We start from the raw sequence: 14,918 nt of genomic DNA, 5'->3' as shown, positions 1-14,918 counted from the left end.
GAAGCCTATAGTGTGGGCACGCATCCAATCCTTCTAACTAATGGAGTTATGTTTCTATCTTTCTAAAAATAAAAAAAACAATACCAAATATTCTACCCCTTTGCTGCAGATGTGGTGTGCGTCTCCCCATCTCCAAAACTTTCATTTTCCCATGAATATTCTCTACTGTAATTTACTTGGTTTCACTTTGTTTATTAACATTTTGCTATCTGTGTAGCTAGTTAACCACTTAAGCCCTACAGTATATACTTCGCCATATAGCCATTGTTGTCTCCGCCAGGCCGAAGGCATAGCCGAGACTATGTTTTGCACCCTGTCTGTCTGTCCATCCATCCGTCCGTCCGTCCATCTGTCCGTGTGTCCGTGCATGTGTCCGTCTGTGAACAGCTAATCTCCGGCACCGTTGGCTTGATCACAGCAAAACTGTGCACACACACTCCCTGGATGCCAGAGCAGAACCTCTGGCCCAAATCTTTCACATGGGCCTGTTATAGCGCCACTAGGAGGCAGATTTTTGCTAAACACATTTTTTAACAGTACTTCTACAGCTTTTGTCCAAACATCACGCTAATCGGTACACAGTATCTCTATAGTCATTAAATGAAACAGGTCTTTCAGATTTTTCATATTCCTGATTGGCTACGATTGGCTTCCAAATTTTTCAGGAGTGCTCCGTTTTGAACAAAATGCCTCAAACAGAGGCGTCAGTTCAGCAAAAGCTAAGGTATGGCATGGTTAGGGTTGTCAACTCCCAGAGATTAAAATAAGGGACACCTATCCTGGGCGCGGCAGCAAAGCCCAGGATAGGTGTCCAACCCCCCAAAACCCCCGAAATGCATAGAAAACTATGCATTATACTTATAACACAATACAAACACAATGGTCTTACACCTGCATTTTTTTCTGGAGCCAAGGTATGGCACCTGCTATACCTTGCCATACCCAATTGACGCCCCTGGCCTCAACTCATGAACACAGCGTGCGATTGCCGTGAAATTTTGCACACATATATATTCCCACTAGGCCGAGGAAGACATGCCACTTGAAATGTTTCAAATCGGCCTCATGGTGGCGCTATAACAGGCGGATTCGTTTACCTATGACTGCACCAATCTGTGTGAAACTTTGTATGTGCACTCCTTAGAGGCCAAGGACAAACCTTTGCCTTTTTCACATCTGCCCTTACAGCGCCACCAGGTGGCCGACTTATGTAAAAATAAAATCATATCACTCCTTCAGATACTATCCAAATTTCACGCGAATCGGTACACACTCTATAGTCATGTGATCAAGACTGATCTGTTTGATTTTTCATATTCCATCCTGATTGGCTAAGAGTGGCCCGTTTTGAACAAAATGCCGCAAATCATGAACGCAGCGTCCAATTGCGGTGAAACTTTGCACTCACATTCGCAATACGTTGAGGAACAAATGCCACCCCTTTAACACTGCCCTATTATAGTGCCACCAGGAGGCCGATTTTTGCTCAACTTTAAGTTAAGATAAGATAAAATGTTTTATTTGATGGAAGTTTTATTAATCGATGAGGGATAATGTGGCACAATAGAATAGACAATAGAATATAGAATTTATCCAACAAATAATGAACAAAGGAAACAGTTCTACTAAAGAACTGTCCTAGTACATTGTGTTGTGCAACAAGTCAGTATGTCCACACTGTACATTTACAGTATGTATTCAAATATGTCTTTCATACTTCCATCCATGAACAGGATTAACACAGGCTATATTGATAATGGTACAGCTCTGGCTATAGGGGTGTAAATGGCATGATAGAATACTGTGATGATGGAATATGCAATAATATTATTAACCGTATATCATGATAGTTGATGACATCAGAAAGAAGTAATTCCATACATTACAAAAACAAATCCAGCCTTTAAAAATACCCCTATTAAACAATGTATCACTACAACTTAATTTAAATAGATAAACTATTTAGCATCTAAATATGCAGCAGCTTTTTATTTATTTTAGTTTTGTGTGGAAATGGATCAGTTTTGGTATGTTAAGTCAACAGTATATAAATAATACAATAAACTGATTGAGTTATGAACTTTGTGTGTGACAAGCTCGATATTGGGTTATATATATGATTATCATATTGAGAATATCTCGTTATATATAATAACGTTTACAACTCTAGTTCTGACTGTCAGAACAAGCTCCATCATCGTGTCCCCCTCAGTCTCTGGTGATGGACGCCCTGACCTTGTTTCTTATATATATCTTGTTCAGTTTTACATAATTTATGCCGTTAGCACTTAGCACAGTCTGAGGAGCATGTCACACCACCGTGTACACATACTGTACTTGTATGAGTGACAAATATACCTTCTTCCGCTCTGGAAACACCAACCTCCTTTGCCCCGGGCCATCTGCTAGACTGGAACTGACCACTTGAGAGCACCACAGTCTGCTGATGTTTTTAACCCATTAAGACCTGAGGCAGATTCTAGAAATGCCTTCTAAACCAGTAGTTCTCAAACCTTTTCATGCCAAGGGACCCCCAAATTGATATGTATTAGGCCGCAGACCCCCCCATCTGAAAACGTTTTGTGCCAGGGACCCCCCAGAAGAGAAGATTTTAGTTCAAAAATTCAAAATAAAAATGTCAAAACTTTCAATATTTTTCAAAAATAGCATATGTACAAGTTAGCAGTGCGGCACGAAGTGACGTGCTGTGAGCTTGCATAGAGAGAGCTTGTATATCGGCTATTTTTTTAATAGCCAAAGTATGAAATATGGTTAAAGTGGTTGAAATGTTATACTGTATTAACTAATTTTTCCGTGTGATTTAAAATGTTCTTCTTTTTAACCTTTTAAAAAAAAAGTTAGTGTGTATTATTCCTGAATCTTGAATGTCTCTCTGTCTCCCTCTGCAGAGTAAGAGCCAGCCGCAGCGCAGAGGAGAGTACAATGTTTACAGCACCTTCCAGAGCCATGAGCCCGAGTTCGACTACCTGAAGAGCCTGGAGATCGAGGAGAAGATCAACAAGATACGATGGCTGCCGCAGCAGAACGCCGCCTATTTCCTGCTGTCCACCAACGGTAGGCGTGGCCCGTAGAGTTAAAAATAACCAACTGCTTTAAAAGAACAATGTGGATGTAACTAAGAGATTCGGTAAGGTATCAATATTTCATATACACAGATGAATAAGTAATAAGAAAAAGTTGTGATGTGATACTTCCTGGTTTTAATGCGGTGCGCTCCCTCAGACCGGAGAGGAACAGAGGAATGTAACTTTCTGCATTGGGCGGAGCATTTGCATTTGAGGGATGCGTGTCCTCCTTTCGCTCGTTCATGTGTCTGGCCCCATCTGTAATAAGCTGCAGTACCCAAGATCGGCCACCATGTCCAAATTGCTTAACTGCTTCCTCTCGTAGATCAGCGGTTCTCAACCTCTGGTCTGGGGCCCACTGGTGGGCCGTGAGGATATTGCAAGTGGGCATCCAAAAAGCTAAGATTTTAACATTATATTTACAAAAAATAATGTAGTATTTGTTCTTTAAAACCTTGGAAAAATGTGTTTCCACTGTGATACCGATAAATAGGCTGCCGTGTTAAGGCCCCTACATGCTCCAATTGTAGCCATCCATCCACCGCCAAGGCCACCAATGCCTTTTCAAGTGGGCCCTGATCCAGAAAAGGTTGAGAACCAGTCCACTGCAGTAGACGCTAGTATAAAGAAACACATCCCATGGATGCACCTGGGACGTATCATCAGTGTTGCAGCCTGGGGTCATCGGGTGTTTCGGGTCCCGCAACATACAACATACACCCTCGCCCAGGTGACCCAGCCGGGGTTGATCAAGCCCCGACTTACGTCCCAGTAGCTACCCACGGTCAGTCCTATAGGGAAAGACAGTGCCACTCAGTCCGCTTCTCCGGAACTACTCTGCCGGGACTCGGGAGGCTCTGGCACGTGGAGGGACTAGGCTCTGTGGGTGGCCTCCTGGGGGGGCTCCTCCTTCGTCTCACCAGGTCCAGGACCTGAGTGCTGTACCAGATCGGTTGAACCAACCCGATCTAAACATGTCCTTCTGGCGTGATGGTTCCTTGGGCCGTGGTGGTACTGCAGGCTCCACTTGCGGCTTGCTTGAATGACCCTCCTAAAGGCCTCACCGTGGATTTGTTGGGCTTCTTCCTCACGGAAGACACAGACTGGGGCGCTAACCCATACTGCTCCCGGATGCCGACTACATTCCGGCTGTCAACCGTCTCTCCAGTGGTCACCAAACTATTCCTGGTTGTCACATAGTCTATTCCTATGAGCCACTATAAATAGAATAACTAATAAAGAAAAACATCCCATGGATACACCTGGGACGTATCATCAGTGTTGTAGCCTGGGGTCATCGGGTGTTTCGGGTCTCGCAACATACAACATACACCCTCGCCCAAGTGACCCAGCCGGGGTTGATCAAGCCCCGACTTACGTCCCAGTAGCTACCCACGGTCAGTCCTATAGGGAAAGACAGGGCCACTCAGTCCGCTTCTTCGGAACTACTCTGCCGGGACACGGGGAGGCTCTGGCAGAATGTAATATTGTCCATATTACATTCTCCATGTTGGTTACTTGTTCACATTATGCTATATGTTATTGCGATAGTATGTTATTTAGACAGATTTGATGTCTGCCTGCTATCTGGTGATTTCTAAATCTAAGGTAGTTGCCAGAACAACGGAGAGAACACCTGCAAACAAACCCATACGCCCACTGCTTATGTCACCGCCCCAATATGAAGGACCACCCTAAAGACTTCGATTTTTTTTTTAAATAACGAAAGCTGGCAGATTGTCCTCAATCTGTAATTTAGCAAATAATTTAGAGACTGACTTGTGCTTCTATTTACATGACCACATTTAGCCTGTCATTTGTTGACTAGTGCTCATCCCATTTACTCTGTTATTGCATTTCGTAAGTCGCTCTGGATGACAGTGTCTGCTAAATGACTCAATTGTAATCATTGATTGAAAGGACACAGTTGTTGATGTCCTGTGCTAATATTATAATACATATATATATATATTCCCGTGTGTGTGTGTGTGTGTGTATATATATATATATATATATATATATATATATATATATATATATATATATATATATATATATAATTTTATTTTTTTTCGTTATCTGCAACCGACCAAGCTGTAGATTCTGGACTGGATGTATATATTATATATTATTATTTCTTGTATATATTTTGTAGAGAGATTGGGAGAGAGACACAGACCATCTGTCAAGGTGAACATACCCAGGGTGACAGAAGGCAAATAGAATATATATACTGTACATTTATCTTGAAGCAAGCTGTTACTAATATGTCACACCAGAATCTCCTCCACTCTTCTTTTCCTCACTACATGTGTTCCACTTGACTGAGTCTGTGCCACCAGCAGACACCATGCAGGCAGATTAAAAACCTACATGCATGGCTGCCACATCAGGAACACACACACACACACACACACACACACACACACACACACACACACACACACACACACACACACACACACACAGACACAGACACAGACACACGCGCACACACACACACACACACACACACACACACACACACACACACACACACACACACACACACACACACACACACACACACACACACACACACTATACTTTTGAGGACATCAACATTTTAGTGACAGTGATTTTATGGCATTTTTCATACATTTTGGCATTTTTAACCGTAAGCCTAAAGCCAAAAAATAGCAGATCTACAAGCTCACAACGCGTCGCGAATCTTTTCTATTGTCTATTTCTCAAATTGCTACTACACTTGTGGGGACATTTGGTCCTCACAAGTAAGTATAGCAATACACACGCGCGCGCACGCACGCACGCACGCACGCACACACACACACACACACACACACACACACACACACACACAGACACACACTGGGCAGACAGACAGCTTGCAGATTGTCAGCATCATGCATGGCTGCCACAGCAGTGCTATAGCGGTTGCTGCAGCAGATGGAGGGTCCTGTGGCGATCTACTCTCTGACCGGAGACCAGCTCTCTCTCTCTGCCGAAATCAGTAGCGGTGCCTTGTCGGCGCCGCTGTCATCCTGTCCACTGGACCGGGGACATGGTGGGGCGTACACGTTGTTTATGTAACAGTGGATTGGAAAGAGCTCTCGTGTCTTTTTGTTTTCCCGGAGGGGGAAATGGAGTGTTGGTACTTGTAGATTGATGTGGATGACATGAGAATCCTCACGGCAGCCGCGACTGTTCATCATCCAGGATGGCTGCTGCCCAGAAACATGCCAGATTGAACAGCAACCCCCCGCACGCTTCCTTCATATCACACTCACTGCGGGGAGGCATTTGTAACTGTATTCTGTGTGTGTGTGTGTGTGTGTGTGTGTGTGTGTGTGTGTGTGTGTGTGTGTGTGTGTGTGTGTGTGTGTGTGTGTGTGTGTGTGTGTGTGTGTGTGTGTGTGTGTGTGTGTGTGTGTGTGTGCGTGCGTGCGTGCGTGCGTGCGTGCGTGCGTGCGTGCGTGCGTGCGTGCGTGCGTGCGTGCGTGCGTGTGTGTGTTTGTGTGTGTGTCCTCCCAGACAAGACGGTGAAGCTGTGGAAGATCAGCGAGAGAGACAAGCGTCCAGAGGGATACAACCTGAAAGATGATGACGGACGCATCAGAGACCCATCGACCATCACGTCACTACGGGTGAGGGGTCACGCACACACACACGCACGCACGCACGCACGCACGCACGCACGCACACACACACACTGCCAAAACCATCTCACACAGCTCAACAACTGGATGGAAACTCTATCTCTGATGAAATGTGAAACCATATTTTGAGTTATTTGCGCTGCAAACAAAAAAATCCTGCACACTGTCTAACTTGCATTGGTATAGTATATTGCAACGTTTGGGTGCCAGACCTTCATCAGGCAAATCATCATCTTTGTGTGATGAATTGCAACTTTTGATCCATTCATCCCCCTCTGATTCAGCTTTGTCAAGAAATCTAATCTGAGACATATCCCTTGTCAACATTTCCAAAAGTATTTTTGCATGTGTCGCTAAAGTATTTTGTACAACAGACAAAGCTATTGGTTCATTACTTTCTATAATATACATTTGTAAGCCTTAAAAGCATAAAAAAAAAGATTTTTAGACCGATTGAGCAACATCAGGCTGATTTCGAGACAGATTGATTTAGCAACATAAGGCCCATTTAACAATATAAAACTGATTTAACTACAAAAGGCTGATTTAGAAACATCAGATTGATTTAGCAACATCAGAATAATTTAGAGACTTTAGATTGACTAAATGTCAGGTTGATTTAGTGACATCAGACTAAGATAGTGACAGCAAGCTGATTTAGAAACATCAGGCCGATTTAGAAACATCAGGTCAATTTAGAAACATCAGATTGATTTAGCAATAATCAGGCAGATTTTGGTAGAGCCGGTCATACGGGCTAATGAACTAGTTCAGTGGTTCTCAACCAGTGGTCCGGTGGTCCTTGAGGGGGCTCCAGGACGAACCAGTGGTCCTTGAGGGGGGCTCCAGGTGGGTGGGCCCCAGGTGGACTCCAGGTGGGCCCCAGCTAAATGATGGAGAGTTGGTAACCAAATGGACCCTTATAGATCTTAGATATATAAGGGTCCATAAGGGACCCTTATAGATCATAGATCTACAGTATAAGGGTCCGCTCTTGAGAGCGTAAAATGAAACCAAATGGACCCTTACGGGTCCATTTGGTTTCATTTTACCCTCTCAAGATTTAAATTATTGTTAAACATCTAAATTACTTAATTTACAAGAAGTCTGCACAATTACAGAATGTAGAAGAATTGTTATTTTGATCAACGTTTTGCCTGTTACCTCTCCTATGGTACCAACATCAAAAAAGCATGGAATTGTGGTTTTGAATTCTAAGTTTTGGGTCTGAGAGTCTAAATCTCATCAAATGGTGCTCCGTGTCTCAAATGCCGAATAAATAATGGACCTTGATATGAAAAGGGTTAAAAAACACTGATTTAGTGACATCAGACTAATAGTGACAGCAAGCTGGTTTAGAAACATCCGGCCGATTTAGAATCAGATTGATTTAGCAATATCAGGCAGCTTTCGGTAGAGCCGGTCATATATGGGCTGATGAACTAGTTCATGCAGTCATGAAATAATGATGACCGTAGAAATGAATAAAAATCCCTGATTAATCCTAAACAGAAATGCCCCCCACTTGCTACAATAAAACCTAGACACCATATCAGTCCTCATAACGAGCAATAGAAATGTAATGTGATTCAGTAGCCCAGGGTAAGAGAGGCGAGGGCTTCCAGGGCTCTTTCATCATACTGACTGGTAAACTGGTTTTCTGTTGGTGAGGGAACAGAAACTCATAAGTCAGTAATTATAATATACTAATAATATCCCTTGAGGGTAAGAATTGAGAATTGTGGTTTCTACAGTAGCCATTAATAGTTTATGAGTGCAGAGAATTTCTAATCTTTCACCAGCACTATGCAATATTGCACTTAGTAGGTCATGACTGGAACTGTTCAAATTCTTCAGTGCATACAGTATATTCAAACATCCTTACTACAGCCTACAGTATACTGTATACATACAGAATACTATTTACAGTATATACAGTATGTAAGTAGTATGACATGCAAATACAGTATTTAAATATATGTATTTGTCATTTATAGACAAACATACACAACAGCAATTCAAAGTGCTTTACCATTCAAAGTGCTTTACCAAGACGCACGTAAAGGGATTTCGAGTTATGAAAAAGGAATTTAAGGAGAAATAAATAATAAAATCCAACGGGAAAAGTGAAAGAGCATAGAAAGAATATTGCAATCAGCAATTACAAATCCAACTGTGCAATTGTAGTTTTATGTAGGAGAAATACAGTAGATTGTCCCATTTTAGAACATGATTGATGTCCTGCGTTCAGCCTCAGTGCTGATGGAGGACTCTCTGCGGGCTCCGAACACACAATCAACTGTTCCAGTGTCAGAGAGACGCAGACCTGGAGAGTGACTGATCGATATGTGCACTGAAATTAATACCGTGACCAGAGCATCATCTTCTCTCTCTCTCTGACTCTCTCTGACTCTCTCTGACTCTCTCTCTCTCTCTCTCTCTCTCTCTCTCTCTCTCTCTCTCTCTCTCTCTCTCTCTCTCTCTCTCTCTCCCTCTCTGTCTCATCCTTATCACTCTGCTACCTCCTGGTCTTTAATTTTCACACAAAGAGCCCAAGCAGACAGTGTAGTGTGTCTGTATTCAATATATATGTGTGTGTGTGTGTGTGTGTGTGTGTGTGTGTGTGTGTGTGTGTGTGTGTGTGTGTGTGTGTGTGTGTGTGTGTGTGTGTGTGTGTGTGTGTGTGTGTGTGTGTGTGTGTGTGTGTGCGTGTGTGCAGCATCCCTGCCATAACACATTAGTGGCGTGTTCAGCGTGTCGGACCCTCTCTTTGTGTGTGTGTCCGGGGGATCACAGCCACCTGGGGGGACAGGCCAGCATTGTGTGCTAATCCTGTTTTAGGGGAGACTCTGAAATCTGTGGAGGGATGAGAAACCCAGGCAAGGAGGGAATGATATTTAAGAGAAAATGGAGATAGATCTACAGTACTTCAAAATGCTGCATACACACATCGTCCATATTGGAAACCAAACCAAAACGTGCAATGATCTGCAAAGTTTGTCATCCAATACATCCGAGTTCATTGATGAGCCAACCAGCTGGAAGTATTTATCATTTTGATTGATTGATTGATTGATTGATTGAATACTTTATTAACAAGATTGTTAACAGTACGTGTAGTACATTGAAAAGTGATGCTAAAAGGATAGCACAAGAAACCCTGGGGGGGCTTGTTTCCCTTGTGGCCCATTGTACTAAATTCATCAGTGTCGTGTTAATATATTGCAACTTTTTACTTTACCTATTTAAAAATAGCCAATCTACAAGCCTACAATGCATGGCGATGCGCAAATGTTTGCCTGTAATGATGACATGCCCAAAGCAGGGAGGCCAGGGTTAAAGTGGTTAAAGTTTCAGAGTTTAGGATCCTGTGGTGTCCAGGGGGGGGGTCGGGCCGAGGCGTGTGTCACTGTGTCTGTCAGAGGCTGGGGGGTTATGGGTTAATACCAGCCCATGTCTCTCTCTCTGTGCGCCCGCTTGAATGACAGGGAAATGAACGGACCCCCGCGGAGCTACAGCAGCCCACTGCGCTGCCCTGCGCCTCTCCCTCTCTCTACCTTTCTCTCTCTCTCTCTCTCTCTCTCAATGTCCGCCATGGAGGGAAGAAGAAAGAGGAGAAGAAGCAGTTGATTTGTTCTCCTCCATCACTCTCACCCAAACCCCCCCCCCCCCTCCTTCCTTTTGTGTGAGGTTTATCTGTGAGGGTGGGGGGGCTGGGAGTCTTTGAAGCTGTGTGTGTGTGTGTGTGTGTGTGTGTGTGTGTGTGTGTGTGTGTGTGTGTGTCTGTGTCTGTGTCTGTGTGTGTGTGTGTGTGTGTGTGTGTGTGTGTGTGTGTGTGTGTCTGTGTGCGCGTGCGTGTGTGTGTGTGTGTGTGTGTACGTGCTCATTTTAATTCAGCAGAGTTCAGTTATCATTCCTCAGCAGGACCCAGTGATGCCTTCAGGCCATGCCTCCTCTCCTCCTCCACCACCCTTCATCTTCATCCCTCTCTCTCTCTCTCTCTCTCTCTCTCTCTCTCTCTCTCTCTCTCTCTCTTACTCACAGTATACTTGAGATTACTGCTCGCAAATTAACTGTACTAAAGCCTATACCGTAGATGGTTTGGATTTTCAAGGAAGCCTTTTGATCCATTAATTTCTATATGGTATGAAAATCAACTTGCACAGACTTGAAATGTGCTTGAGATACGCAGTCCAATACTGCAAACTTCATGACGTCTTTTTTTGTTTTTTGTCAAATTAATGTTATTGTTGCACTTGCAGTTTAAAGCAAGAATTGATTTGAATGATATGAAAATAGTCTCTGGAGAAACATTCAACAATTATACATTATGAAGGAAATTGATCGTGTCCTTGACTTATTAACAATGCAATGATGTTTAGCTAACATTGATCCAATTATATAAGTAAATTCTGCATGTTAAACGAGTAGTTCACCCCAAAAATTACTTAAATTCATGGAGATTTTTGTTGCATTCCTGAGCCAATAATTTGATGACCGGCAGAGTCTTCAGTAGGAGACTCAATTGAGTCTCCTACTGAGCCTCATATTGCCCGATGACCCGATCATCAAATTATTGGCTCAGGAATGCGACAAAAAGAAAAAAACTCCACGAATTCAAGGCTTCATGGCGTGTGTAATTGATTTTTGGGTGAACTACACCTTTAATGGTTATGATCTAAAAATAAAGCCATTCACAGAATAATTGTGTGGCCGGAGCTGTGAATAGATTAGACACACAGTATAGGCAAATCCTTATAATTTGCAAACCTTGAAAAGGTCATTCATGCTTTAATTTTGTCACGCTTAGATTGCTACAGCTCCCTGTACACTCTGGTCTCAGTAACAAGGCTACAGTGTCTCCCATCTATTTTCAAATGGTGCAAATACTGCTGCTAGATCATTAACCAATTGTAAGAAACGTGATCATTTCACACCTACAGTAGCTACAGTAGCTTAACTGGTTGCCGGTGAGTTTCGAAATTGAGTGTCATTTTAGATTTGAGCTATATAACCATTATTTTGTACTTTGGCTATTCTAAAATTGCAGATCTACAAGCTTGGTGCTGCACTACGAGCTTGTAGATCTTTTTTTTTTCTTTTCTTAATATTGAACATTTGTGCAAATCTTTGAAGATATATATTTTTAAAGGTAACATTTGTAACTCAAATCTTTGCTTCTGGAGGTCCCTGGAACAAAATATTTTGAGAACTGTTTTTTTAAGTGGTTCTCAAACCTTTTCATGTCAAGGACCACCCAAAATGATATATATTTGGCCACGGACCCCCCATCTCAAAATATTTTGTTCCAGGGACCCCCCAGAAGCAAAGATTTGAATCAAAAATGTTCCCTTTAAAATATATATATTCAAATATTTGCAATTTAAAAAAAATAGCAGATCTACAAGCTCATAGCGCGGCACTCGGTGCCGCACTATGAGCTTGTATATCTGCTATTTTTGAATAGCCAAAGTAGGAAATAATGGTTATAGCTCAAATCTAAAATGGCACAGTATGCGTTCCTGGATTGAATGGGTTAAAGCCTTGCAAGGCCAGACACCCCATTATATTTTAGATATTATGCTGTTGCAGTATGAGATAGATCCTTAGATCCTCACACAGGGCTCTCTTGGGTGTTCCTAAGAACTCGTCTCATCACTTGGGGTGTTCCGTTTTATGTCATCTTTTAGATCACTTCTAAAAACCTACCTTTATATCAAGGCCTTTTCTTCGTCTTTATTGCCTATTTTATCTGCGTTTATTTCCTCATTTCCTCATGTGTCTTAATTTGCTTCAATTGATTTTAATTATACCCCCCCCCCCTTATCGCTGTATTTTATCTTGCTATTAAATAAAGCAAGATTAAAGCACTTTGACAAATATAAATAAAATAAGGCAAGGCACTTTGTTGCACTTAATAATTAAAGTTATTCTGTATTGCTGCCGTGTTAAGTGGTCAGATGGGTGGGCTGGGTGCATTTTCTGAGCATTTTTATTTTAATGATCGACATAGTTTATTTAAAGTTCCTAGTTTGCAGTATCACAATGAAAATTCACTTTTAAAGGTTTTAAAAGAAAGAAATACCATGACGTTTTTCTTTTTACTTAATTAAAAAAATAATATTAGTTTTATACTATCATTAAAATCTTAGTGTTTGCCAATTTTCAAAGATTTGCACAAATGTTCATGTTTTTTCAAAAATTGCAGATCTACAAGCTCATAACGCGGCACTCTGTGGCGCGCTATGAGCTTGTAGATCTGCTATTTTTGAATAGCCAAATACATCTTAAAATGACAAGGATGCGTTCCCGGAGTGAATGTGTTGTTAAGTGGTTAAGGCACAGACCTAATGACGAGGTCATGGGTTCCTGACTCAACATGACTCATAACCTGTGTCACTGGCGTGTGATCTCCTTTTCTCTGTACCGCGTCAGTCCTGTTTTCCTCCCCTGTATTATCCAATAAAACGCAAATCTAATTATAAAATAAGCTGAAATCCCTTATAAGAAAAGATTCCACATGACACAAGCTTTTTGTGTAGCAGCAAATGTCATGCGGATGCCTGGAGGTAGGAGTGAAAGCGAGGCTATTCACAGAAGACATGGTCATTAAGTCTACTTAGTTTTCATTTGGTTCATAGATTACCCATAATGTTAGGACTGACATGTGGGATCTTGCCAAAGTCGGATAAAAAGTATACCAAAAGAAAATAATACAGTAATCCAAGTATTTGACCCCAGGCATGGCCAGACTAATATCACTGCGTATATATTAGTCTGGAATCTCTGTTTGGGAACCTGCATTTCCAAGGGGCTGATTTTAAAAAATGCCTTTGGTGATAAACCCGCCCCACATATGCATACTGGGCCCTGATTGGTGCCCCACAACTGACAAATCCAATCACAACCGAGCGGGCCAGACCAGATCTACCGAGGGCATTTTTTTTTTTTCCCTCTGTCAGATTCGTCTGGTTTCCAGGCTTGTACCATACTTGATTGAATATACCAGTTTGGACACAAATATTTTACTTACTTTAAAATGATATCTTGCAATGAATCGGACACGGTTTGAAATAATCACGACATTGATTTGAAGTCATATGATACGGCCCAGCCCTAGTGTCATTGAAACCAAACGATTGGTCATCCTCCTCCTCCTCTCTACCGTGGTCTCCTGTAGGTGCCGGTGCTGCAGCCCATGGACCTGATGGTGGAGGCCACGGCCAGGCGAGTGTTCAGCAACGCCCACACCTACCACATCAACTCCATCTCTGTCAACTCCGACCTGCAGACCTACATCTCCACCGACGACCTCCGCATCAACCTGTGGAACCTGGAGATTACCGACCGCAGCTTCAGTATCCTTCAGCATGGAGTGTGCGCATGCGCACACGCTCACGCTCACGCACACATGCACTCACACATGCACAATAAGACACTGTACACACGATGGAGGTCTACTGTTTAAAAGCTGCAATCCAGAACTTATTTTGATGAATTTTGTTTCATCACATTATTTTTTTGCATTATTTGCATTATTTAGAGTGTTAATACAATTTCACTAGTACATCTGCAGTGGTTGGAGGTGGTCCCCCTACTCTTCTATTAAGACATTTAGACGCTGGTGTCGTAGAACAATGAGCGGCAGATATTATTTGGTCTCCCACGTGGGTTCGAATCCCGGCTAGGACATAGCTCTTACACATTGCAGCTTTAAGTCCCATGCATTACTGTAGCCAACTGTAGCGCCGGCTGTAGCCGTTCTTCTTCCTAAGCATCCGTCCCTCTCAGACATCGTGGACATCAAGCCGTCCAACATGGAGGAGCTGACGGAGGTCATCACGTCGGCGGAGTTCCACCCGCACCAGTGTCACACGTTGGCCTACAGCAGCAGCAAGGGTTCCATACGGCTGTGTGACATGAGGCAGGCCGCCCTCTGTGACAAACATTGCAAATGTGAGTTCTGCAGCAGGGACATGTTATGTTATCAAATCCCCAGTGTTCATTGTTCAAGTTTACAAGTTTAACCAAATGGACCCTTATGGGTCAGGCGGGTCAAATGTAATGTGATGGAAGAAGTAATCATGGAATAAACAATGATACGGCAGTAAAAGCCAAACAATACTGTCAATTGAAGGGGTAAGACGTTCTGTCTTCTTAAAGGAATACTTTGCCG

At 42.6% G+C, this 14,918-nt stretch overlaps 1 protein-coding gene across 1 annotated transcript in view; it reads left to right on the top strand.

Moving 5' to 3' along the window:
• ppp2r2ba (protein phosphatase 2, regulatory subunit B, beta a) overlaps positions 1 to 14,918 on the top strand; it is a 41,267-nt gene that overhangs the window by 15,977 nt on the left and 10,372 nt on the right. Inside the window, exons 3-6 of the mRNA XM_084041208.1 lie at positions 2,910 to 3,075; positions 6,618 to 6,730; positions 13,923 to 14,100; positions 14,534 to 14,698. Coding sequence (XP_083897334.1) covers positions 2,910 to 3,075; positions 6,618 to 6,730; positions 13,923 to 14,100; positions 14,534 to 14,698 — 622 coding nt within the window. The remainder of the gene's footprint in view (positions 1 to 2,909; positions 3,076 to 6,617; positions 6,731 to 13,922; positions 14,101 to 14,533; positions 14,699 to 14,918) is intronic.

Source organism: Gymnoscopelus microlampas, assembly GCF_963454915.1.
Source record: "Gymnoscopelus microlampas genome assembly, chromosome: 18".
NCBI classification, from domain to species: domain Eukaryota; kingdom Metazoa; phylum Chordata; class Actinopteri; order Myctophiformes; family Myctophidae; genus Gymnoscopelus; species Gymnoscopelus microlampas.
Note: the sequence above shows the minus strand (reverse complement) of the source record. Positions and strands in the feature narration are given on the sequence as shown.